The 11222-nt window shown below is 49.7% G+C and overlaps 1 protein-coding gene across 1 annotated transcript in view; it reads right to left on the bottom strand.

The window, feature by feature from the left end:
- Positions 1–1211: 1211 nt before the first annotated feature.
- The window catches only part of ONECUT2 (one cut homeobox 2), a gene marked incomplete at both ends in the record, with an annotated part of 39716 nt that continues 29705 nt past the window's right edge, over positions 1212–11222 (bottom strand). Inside the window, one exon of the mRNA XM_082668057.1 lies at positions 1212–1498. Within this exon, the coding sequence (XP_082524183.1) occupies positions 1212–1498 (287 nt within the window). The remainder of the gene's footprint in view (positions 1499–11222) is intronic.

Raw genomic sequence — 11222 nt, 5'->3', positions numbered from 1 at the left:
TAACATGTACGGTGGTTTGAATTATTTATTTTTTCCTTGCTATGAAACACTGAAAACGTCCCTACCGATGGGATGGACAAGGGAACAACCCAAATCTGAAGGAGCGAGAATGTATCATGTGGTCATAATGCACAATAGGAGGAACCAGGTGACAGATAACCAAGAAGGATACATTTATGATCTAAAAAAATCTAGATCTTTTAAAATGCTGCATTTGCTCCGTGTACTGTAACAGTTAAATTGGCCTCCTGAGTGTGCGTCTGCATTATGTACAAACAGAATTTGTAGCAAACTGCAAAATGTGCTTGAAGCCATATTCCCAATGATTCCCTCATGACTTCCTAACTGGTGTCTTGAAAATCGAGATGCGGTGAATCCAGAACCTTCCTGACTTCTCTGTTTATCTTCGTTGTGCTTGATACTTTGAGCTCAAGTGAACTGATCTGGTTTTTTTTTTGATGGATCCAAGACCACGTGAGATTTCCAGGAGGTAAGGAAAAGAAAATTGTAAACTGGATCAACTTAAAGCTTTCTAAACCATTCAATGAAAAAGATGCCTGAGTTGGAAAAACAGGTCCTCGGATTCTTTTTTTTAACTTCCATATTTAAAACTTGTGCTCAGTAATTGTCATTCTGATGTTTTTTTTTATGTTATGGCTGTGAACGTTGGTGAACTATGGTATGATGAGGCTAAGCACTTGGAAAGCAAATGAGGTCATTCTTGTTGCTAGATTCTTCTCTTATTGTAGCATCTTGGGAACCCAAACTCAGAGTCCTTACACAGGCCAAAGTCCCACTATTACTCATGGGAACTTCGACTGCAAGAGGTTGACAGGACTCAGAGTGGGACCGTTGACATTCTAAGCAATCCTGAGCTTGACTGACACCACACTGAAACTGACTTGCTGCAGAAAGGCCCCATTTGGGTTTCTGAGGTGCTCAGCACACTCGCTCAGAGGACAATGTCCGGTTCAAAGAGATTAGTTTTCAGCTTGCACTTGGACTCCATAGCCACTAAAAACCAACGAACAAAAAGAACACCTGGCCTATGATTACAGCTAGAATAGAATTTTCTTTTCAAGAGAATTGTGCTTTCAAATCACCAGTGAAGGGCCCCAGCTAAGAATCCAGCGTCTTTTTCCTTTGCATTTTCTTCTGGTATCTTTTGTCCTCATTTGGAGGTGACTTGTGCCCAACTGAGAGTCCTTCCATCACGCTTTGGTACAGGTGCCGGAGGCGGACGAGGGGCCCCCTGTGCTCAGATCGTCCTGCCACTTCTCCAGGCTGCGGCGCCGGGCATTCATGAAGAAGTTGCTGACGGTCGTAAGCTCCAGGCCCAGCTGCTGGGAAATGGTGATCTGCATCTCCTTGGATGGGCGTTTGTTCTCCTTGAAGATGGCGAAGAGTGTTCGGCGTTGGAGGTCGGTGAACACCAGGCGGGATTTCTTCTGGGAATTGTTCCTGTCTTTGTTTGGTTCTTGCTCTTTGCGTTTGCACGCTTGAAGGGGAAGAGAAGAAGGAGAGAGTCAGTGCGAGTGTGAGAACGTGATCCATTGAGAACATTGACAAAGTCAATGGGGATGGAAAGTCAAAGGGGATGTAAACCGTTAAACTTTATTGTGCAAATTGCCCAGCTGTCAATAACCAGCCTTCCCAGTTCATCTATGGGTGATGGAAAGCATCGGTTAGTGGGGGAAGGGAGAAAGGAGAAAAGAGCAGGGCTGTTTACACAGTCTGGTTTTGAACCAAATGCTTTCTCTTTCACTCCCTACCCACCACTGCCACCCCCTTAAAACTCTTTACCTGTGCAATCAGGTGCTCTGAAGGGATCAGTGACTTCCCCAGGGGGAAGCCTGGTTACTACGTTCCTCTTTCACGGTCACCCTCTGGAATTGTTTACAGATGAGCCACAGTGACTTTCCGGAGTCAAAACTTAAAAGTGCGTAATTTCTCAGAATCAAAGCTTCCACCCTCGTGACTCAAAGAATTGTTAACAGAATGAAATTAGAAGTGACAGAGTGATGGTATCATCCCGACCCCAAATCCCCTTCTTCTAGATTTTTGAAAAATAAAAAAAATAAAATCAAACAGGGAGGGAAAGACTGTGAAAAAATTGGTTTAACCAGTTTTAATTTGGCTGGTTGGAAGTAAAGCCAGTACAAGAAGACCAGGGCTGAGGTTGGCAAAAGAACCCAAATTTACAGTGGATTATTTTAGGGCCCGAGATGTGTCAATTAGTAGATGCAGAGTCTCTGATTCAGTAGATGGGTATCCACATCTGGGGTGCCACGTGCAGCCAGGACATTAATTTATGTGTCACTACCTCTGCCTCACCCTACAAGTTTCTAGAAGGCAGGGATCAGGTCTGTGTGATATTTCCGACTGGCTCTTTCTGGAGCCACGGACATAAATGAATGCTTGGGATGCTGATGACAAGCGGTGTCTTGACTCTTTCAGGAATTTGCACACTTCACAGACAGACTGGGTCTCAGAAAAGTAACTTTTTTTTTTTTTTTTTTTTTTGCGGTACGCGGGCCTCTCACTGTTGTGGCCTCTCCCATTGCGGAGCACAGGCTCCGGACACGCAGGCTCAGCGGCCATGGCTCATGGGCCCAGCTGCTCTGCGGCATGTGGGATCCTCCCGGGCCAGGGCACGACCCCACGTCTCTTGCATCGGCAGGCGGACTCTCAAACACTGCGCCACCAGGGAAGCCCAGAAAAGTAACTTTTAAGGGCTAAATAATATTGTGCATACAAATCACAAATTTAAACATGGGAACATGTGTTAAAATCACTGGACAGAAACCACAGCTCATCCAGGTGTTTTGTGCCGCCTCAACAGAGCTAATCCAGGAAAGGCGAGGAGGGAGCAGAGGGCCGGCTTTGAGCATCCTTCCCTGGATCAAATCCTACTGGACATTCTGGCTCCAGGTTGAGAATTTCTTTGTACTCAACTGACATTCCCCTAAGGCTAGCAGTCGTCTGGAGTGCGGTCTGGAAGCCTTTTCATACTTCTCAAAGCCCTGATTTGTGAGTTTCGCTTCTGAGCTTTGGGTCAGGCCATTTTCTACTCTTTGCATTCTGCTGGGAGCATTTGGTATAGCGGGGCCGCTGGCTGCAGTTTGAGTATCAGGGGAACATCCTTCAAACGGATGGGTCTTCGGATTTAACCTAAGGACCAACACTCATAGCAAAGATATTCTGGAAGCTGAACTTCCCCCTACCCAACTGGCCATCCTCCCTGGTGGATGCTATCCGCCATGAAGGATCACTCCTGAAATAAGTGAAGAGCCATGATAAAAAGGGCAGGAACAGGAGAACCCTCAAAAAGGAACACTGCTGGGCTACGTCAGCTTTGCGGAACCCTCTCTTCCTGACTTTTCCTTCTCTCGTTTCTAAAAGTAAACATATTACCTTTGTAAATTAAACACAACACACACATACACACCTATAAAAACAGTATGTTTCCATCCCAAACCCCATTCTCTTGGGAGGTTTGGACGTTTTCAGATAAGGGGCATTTCCCCCGAAATGGGAACTCAGAGAGAAAGGGCTGAAACGGCTTACAGTCACCCTTCTCCCACAGGAATTTCCCGGTAATGATTTCTTCTTTGATTATCCCTGGGAGGATCTTACACTTCTGTTGGATGTTTGGATAGTTACCATAACCTCATCTGTAGACTTCCTCTCTCTAGTGCAATCCTCTACAACAGTGCTTCTAAAGTTCAAGGTGCACAGGGATCATTGGGAAGCTTGCTCAAATGCAGATTCTGAGGCAGTCAACCCAGGCGGGGCCTGAGAACCTGCATTTCTAACGAGCTCCCAGGTCATGCTGCTGCTGCTAGCCCCTATGCCTCGGTTTGACTAGCGAGCATTTACCTGATTTCTAAAATCTCAGAGGAGCACCCTGATGGAATGGAATGTTCTGGAACCAGATGCCTGGATTCTCTCACCTGCGCTCCTTCACCTACAAGACTTGGGACCTCGGTAAATGACTTAACCTTTCAATGTCCGTCTTCCTTACCTGCATAATGGAAATAAGGTGCTCACCTCTGTAGAGGCTTACGTGAGGCAAAGTGTGTGAATGCTCCCTCCCCACCTCCCCTCTGGCTGCATAACCCCAGCAATCCTGAGGAAGATAAACAGCAGAATTATTCTCATTTTAAAATGAAATAAATGGAGACCTGAGGGTGTAAGCGATTGACCTGAGGTCACATTCCAAGTTGGCTGCAGACCCAGGGCAAGAATCCAGCCCTTGGGTCTGTCCATCTTTCTCTCCTATAGAAATGGCATCCCACGCCATTGGCACCTTAGAGGGACTCTATCTGCACGGCAGCCTCGGAGGTTCTACCCCCCCGAGATTCTGAATTTTACCTGGAGGGGCAGTGTTCTGGAATCTGGGGAGATATTGAATATAGTTCCCTGTGCTGTACAGTAGGTCCTTGTTCTTTATTTTATATACAGTAGTGTGCATATGTTAATCCCAAACTCCTAATTTCTTTCTCCCTCCCCATCCCCTGCTATCCCCTTTGGTAACCATAAGTTTGTTTTCTACGTCTGTGAGTCCATTTTTTGTTTGTAAATAAGTTCATCTGTATCACTTTTTGGATTCCACATACAAATGATATCATATATTTGTCTTTCTCTGTCTGACTTACTTCACTTAATATAATAATCTCTAGGTTCATCCATGTTGCTGCAGATGGCATTATTTCATTCTTTTTATGGCTGAGTAGTATTCCATTGTGTGTGTGTGTGTGTGTGTGTACCACATCTTCTTTATCCATTAATCTGTCAATGGATATTTATGTTGCTTCCACGTCTTGGCTATGGTAAATAGTGCTGCTATGAACATTGGGGTGCATGTATCTTTTCAAATTAAGAGTTTTCTCTGGATATATGCCCAGGAGTGGGGTTTCAGGGTCATATGGTAGCTCTATTTTTAGTTTAGTTTTTTTTTTTAAGTTTTTGGCACAGGGGATCCTAGGTCCCCGACCAGGGATCAAACCCATACCCCCTGCATTGGAAGTGTGGAGTCTTAACCACTGGACTGCCAGGAAGTCCTATTTTTAGTTTTCTCAGGAACCTCCATACTGTTCTCCATAGTGGCTGTACCAATTTACATTCCTGGCAACAGTGTAGGAGGGTTCCCTTTTCTCCACACCCTCTCCAGCATTTATTATTTGTAGACTTTTTAATGATGGTCCTTCTGACTGGTGTGGTGGTGTATTTGCACTTTTAATAGGGAGTTTAGATTGATTCAGGTCCATGTTGGCCTGTCAGGTTATATTTGAAGATATATCTACATATGATTTAAGAAACAAATGTTAGAAGTTTAACGTTCAGCAACCTGCAGAGAGAGAACAGATCATCAGATCCTGTGTATGCCTTCCCAACAGCTCTCCAAAGACAACAGACTCTACACCAACAAACGCAAAGCTGCAGCCTGTGGTCTGCCAACGTACGGCAAGTCCAAAAGCCCAAAATAATGAGGCTGCAGGTACATAACCTGCCCCAAGTCCTCACAGCTGACAGTTGCCCCCTCACGATTCTTACAAAAGCAGTTGGTCAGGAGCTGAAGGAAAATACAAACAAGAGGGCAAACGCCTGCTTTGAAAGTCTAAGAAAAAGTAGACAGATTGAATGATGTCTGGAAGCTGGCAGGAAGGTGGGAACCTCAGAATTTCTCAGACAAGGTGTGGAGCTAGCTTTGCCCAGAGGCACAGTCAGAGTGTAAATGGTTTTGGTTAGAACATTACACACTACAAATGCCCATTTCAAAACAGCTAGGGAAATGTCAAGTAGCTCCCTACGGCCCAGGAATGTGTGTTAGAAACCCAACAGACGGTGTTCATCAGTGGTGTGGATGGAGTGAGTTCCTGCCACTCACGATAAACTCTGCTCCAGGAGGGTGAGAGGTAAGCCCAGACTCCCGCAGGCACTGGGATCTGCTTCTCCTCCCTCTTCTAGGAAGGAAGCAGGGAGGGCGCACCATGGGGTGATGTGTATGTTGCCTGACGGGAAGAGAGAGAAATCCCTCATTCTCCATCTTCCTTCCTCTTCTGGGGAAGTGGTCCCTGTGTGGGTCATGGAGGTTTGAGGGCTCATTTCTATTTCTATCAAAGACAGGGAGAAATTATTTGTTTTTGCCCACAATGAGGCTACCTACTGGGGCTACAGTGCCTTTTCCCTCCTTTTGGGGGCAGGAACGATATCAGCTCAGATGGAGAAGGCTGCCTGTCCCCCGTGGACCAGGACCTGGGACTCGCAGATATATACAGACAGAGGTATCTGTGATTAGTAACAGAGGTGACAGCTACTGCCTAAGTAGGGTCCTGGGTAGACAAATTTTTCAAACCACTGGGTTCCCAGGGTGAAATAATAAGAAGGGAAGCCCTGGTTCAAGGCACAAGCCCTCCCCGAGACCGTGAGATGCCAATTCACCTTTTCCCAGGTGGCCACCCTCAGAGGGTCAGAGACGAAAGTGCATGTCCAAGCATGCGCCACTTCCCTGGAGCTGATCTTCCTAAACCAGGAGAGAAAGAAGAACTTCTCTCTCCCACTGGCCCTTTCTCTCTGCTCCGCACACGGTCAGGCCGCTCCTGGGCATTCTCAGGAGCCCAGGGGAACTGGCCACAGCGCTGTCCAGTGCCCGCACAGGGGCAGCACGAAGGCGCGCCCCATCAGGCACGTGGCAAGGCTGTAAAGCCAGAAGTCATTCCCATCAGGAGGCGGCTCACAGGCAGGTGAGGCAGGGTGAAGGGCGGTACCAGAGACTCAAGAAATAATATTAAGGAGGCCACGGAAAGCAGTGCGTCACCCCGGGGAGGGCCCTGGCGCCGACCCCAGAGGGCAGTGACTGTGTCGTTTCTCTGATGGAAAAGCCTCATTTTCACCCACCCCTAATTTTCCTTCTTGGGACAAAGGTCTTTGGTATTTGCCTGCTAGGGGTGGAGAGCTGTGGGAAGCTAGGGCCCGAGCCTCGGGGACGGAAGGGAGGCAGGCTGAGAGGGAGAAGCAAAGCTGGGGAGGGCCGCCACCTCTGCGCCGCCCGCCTGGTTTTCGCCGTGGTCTCCTCTGGGAGGGCCCGTGCCTAGACGCGGGCGGGCGGAGCGACCTCGGCTGTAAGTGTCTGCAGGGTAAGTGGGGGTGGTAAGGGGCTAGTTCTACGAGGCAGATCCAGGATCTACGAGGCAGATCCAGGTCATCGGAACCGCGCTTCGCTTTAACGCCTGGTCCCACAGCCGCAGGGGCTTCAGCTCTTCAAGGGCCCTGCGCGTCTCCCTCCGCCCATAACTCCATTCTCACGCCTGAGTCACAGACCGTCGGCGCTCCTGTCGGGTCTGGGGCTGTCGGTTTCACGTGGGGAGCTAGAGGTCAGCGAGGTGAGCCTGAGAGGCAGGCAAGGTCTGGACCCCGATGAGCACTTTCTCTCTTTATTTTTATTTTATTTTTAAATTTTTGGCCGTACCCCGTGGCATGCGGGATCTTAGTGCCCTGCCCAGGGATCGAACCCATGCCCCCTGCATTGGCGCGTCTTAACCACTGGACCGCCGGGGAAGTCCCAGCACTTTCCACAGGCTCTTTGACGGGAACGTGGGGCAGAGGTGTGGATTCCCATTCTGCACGTGGTGAAGGTTCAGTGACTTGTTTAGGGTGACACAACTAGCGTCAGGGCTGAGACGTTGGCCTGGAAACCCCTTCCCAGCCCCCCCTCGGTCCTGAGGGGCCGGGGAAGTAAGAGGCACCCAACACCGGCCCGAATCCTCGGTCCTCCCTGCTCTGGAGCTGAAACTACCCACGCTACTGGGATTTTGCCCCAAGAATTCAGGTCCCTGTTGAACAACTTCTGCTGTATTGGGCTGAAACGCTCCCATTTGTTTTTGGAGAATCCGGCCCCATCTCATGATTTGCTACAGAGTTACGAGTACCGGAAGGGCCCCTCGGGCTCCTTCAACAAGCTGACAGGTAAGGAAAATGTCTCATGGAAATGAATTACAGACTTGAAACAAAAGCCTTTGTAGTTTTATTTTTCTTGAGGCAACTGAAGGGGGGAGAAGACTAAAATGGACGAGGGCAGGGCAGTTTCCATCCAACCTAAGTTCAAATTCAGCTCGGCCATTCACTAGCCGTGTGACCTGGGTATGATCACTGGGCCTCCCTCTCCCTTGGGGTGACTGGGCCAGAAATGATTGACGGGTCCATTCCATCCTTCGGATGGATTTGCCCTCCACGGTCCTCTCCCTCTGCCTGGTACCGCACAAATGCTGTCTTCCTCAGTGACATCTCCTGGAGGGGTCAGAAGAATGGACATCGTTGGCTGTTAATCTGCGAGCTGTTAGACACAATCCACTCTGCCTCTCAAGTCCCATGCTGGGCAGGTGCCTCTTTGGGGGATACTTGCCCCACCTGCCTTAGTGAGAAATGGAATCGGGGCTTTTCTTTCCTTCTGGACTTGAAGCTTCTGTGTCTTTAACCTCCAGGACCGCCTCGCAGGGGTCATGAATGACCTGCTGGTGAAGGTGGTCTGAGTAGGTGCCGAGCGTGAGTTAGCAGCGGGGCAGTCGTGGTACAATGTGGTGTCGAGGTCTGGAATCGTCGGCCCCCTTTGGCTTGTCCTCTCATCTCTGATCTTGCCGATTTCTTTGCTCTCCACTGGTTGTCTCCTTCTCATGAGCTTTCTGGCCTGTCCCAGTCCTCCAGGAATCCAGCAGCCCTTCCCTCTTCTGCCCCCGTGCTCCCCTTCCTGCCCCCTCCTGCCCCCCAGCTCCATGCTTCTCCTCCCTCACAGCCCAGCATCACCTCCCGTGTTGACTGGTTAGCCCTGGTGTCCTGTGGAAATGGACCTTTCCTTCCAACCCTCCTCCCTGGAAACCACAAACACACAGGCCGAAGAGAGGTCCTTGCAGAGGCCCTGGGGAGGTGAGGGGCCGAGCCCCCGCAGAGGAGGGGAACTCTGGCTCCACGAACACGATACCATGTCCAGAGATGCTCGAGGATGGGCAACGGAAAGCCACCCTCCAAGAGGTACCTGGAGGAAGCGCCAAAGTCTCAGGTGTAGGCCTAGAAGAATCTTTCTCAGTGTGGTTTCTGTCCCCAGGCTGGCTGCCCCGCCCCCAGGTTGGCTGCCCCGCCCCCAGGCTGGCTGCCCCGCCCCCAGGCTCCCCTCCTGTGCTGGCTGATGCTGAAAGCCTCCTGCTTCAGCTTAATCCAGTCAGTGGAAGGCTTAGCCCCTGCCAGACTGACTGCACCCCTTCCCCTTTGGAAGAGGGCCGTTTAAATCCCCTCCGCAGTCATTCTGTGCAACATCCTCAGTACAAATGAGACACAGCTCTGAGCACAGGCTTGGAGATGGGGGAGCTGAGGCTTCCAAGAAGCAGGTGCCCCCAAGGAAGCAAGGCAGCCCCACAGTGGGAAGGGAGGCTGACTAATTGCAAAACTGGCCCCAATCCTTCTCGTCCCACCATCCCCATCTCCTGCAATGTCACTCTGCAGCTCCCCTCCAGCACGGGATGGAGTTCGTCTGTCTTTCCCGGATCTGGGCTGGTCTGGTGATTTGCTTTGGCCAACTGAATGTGGCAGAAGGAACAGCCCAGGCCTCGAGAAGCCGAGTGCTTTGTTCACGCTCTTGGAGCTCTGGCCGCCACATGACAAGCCCAGGCCAGCCTGGGTCAGCCCACCCCAGCTGCCCCAGCAGCTGACTGCAGTGAGCCCAGCTGAGACCCCTCAAGCGTGGCCTGGACCAGCAGAACTGCCCAGCTGACCCGTAGACTCCTGGGCAAAAATAAACGTTCATGGCTTTATGCCACCGGTTTTGTGGTTCTGTGTTACGTGGCATTCCTGTGGTGATATACAGCTGACAAAGAAGCAAAGAACAGCTGTTGCCTTCCTGTCCAGGCAGGGAGTCACATGTAGGGTAAGAAGTCTCAGCTTGAAGTCATGACCTGGTTTCAAATTCCACGTTGGCCACTTATCAGCTGCATGACCTTGAGCCTCAGTTTCCTCATCTGTAAAGTGGGGATACTAATTGCAAACCCCTCTGGACATCAAGGGGCTAGCTGTAATGTTGGTGTGCACAGTAGGTGCTCAGTAAATGTAAATATCCTTCCTTCCATCATAGAGAAAGAAGAAAGAGGAAGGGGGGTGAGAAAGTGAGGTTAGGAATTCATAGTCTGAAATGATTTGCCAAGACTTACTCAACGGTAGACGAAGTGCCCGGAGGGCTTATAGCAAACAAAAGGTTAAAGATTTTTGTTTTCTTTGTGAAGCAGTCTCAGAGCCAATTCCCAGCCTCGTAGAAAAGGTAAGACTGTGATGTGTTTTTACATACGTGTCAGAGATCCTAATAGGTTTTGGACCCCTGGTGTTTCCTAACATCACTAATTTATGTCCAAATACATTCTACATATGATGGGTATTGTTAGCCCCTAATAAATAATGCAGACGTGCTCTACTCTCCTTGCATTCAGTGAATACTCTCCCTGAATTGTTCAATGTGATCCTGCCAGGGCACCGGGTGGGGTGGGGAAGGAAGCCATCGGGGTGTGCATTTTTCAGCGTGGTCACTTAACCTCCGAGTATATGGGTTTGAAAACGATGCCGAAGGAGAATCGTTTCCAGCTTTCAGCTGGAAAGCCTGAAGCTGCCGTCTTCCAAGGGCTGTGCAGAGCGGGAGAGTGACCTTCTCCAACAACAAGGGCACACCCACAGGGGCTGGAGTCGGGTTGGAAAGATCAACTGAGGCAACCAACTGGGTTATGCTGGAAAAATCAGTTACAAAAGTAAGGTCGTATTTGTACCTCCAGCCTTGTTCGGAGAATTCTGTGGGGTTTTGAGGTCAGAAGAGGGAAATCAACTCCTTTTACTTCCCTTTGTTACTGTCAGGATGGGAAGGAGTGATGGCGTCCAGGAAGGCTCCCTTCCTCTGGAACTAATTTGCATATTCAAGAGCTTTTAAAATAATAACAGCATCCCTTGCATTCAAATAGGGAAGCAAGAATAGAAGAGTTACCTACTCTGATAGTACATATTTAATGTTCAGGAAGCCATCAGTGCTGAACAATGCCATCAATGCAGGCTCCTTGGGCCAGCAAAGGGAGAGGTGCTGGCACACTGCTACAGGGACCTGGAGAGGAGGGGTGTGACACACAGGACTTGGGGCTCAGGCTCTGAGCACTGGCCACTAAGGCCATTAGGTGGCGCACCAATCACTCACCGGGGAG

The sequence above is a fragment of the Grampus griseus genome, assembly GCF_964374135.1.
Source record: "Grampus griseus genome assembly, chromosome: 12".
Classification (NCBI taxonomy): domain Eukaryota; kingdom Metazoa; phylum Chordata; class Mammalia; order Artiodactyla; family Delphinidae; genus Grampus; species Grampus griseus.
Note: the sequence above shows the minus strand (reverse complement) of the source record. Positions and strands in the feature narration are given on the sequence as shown.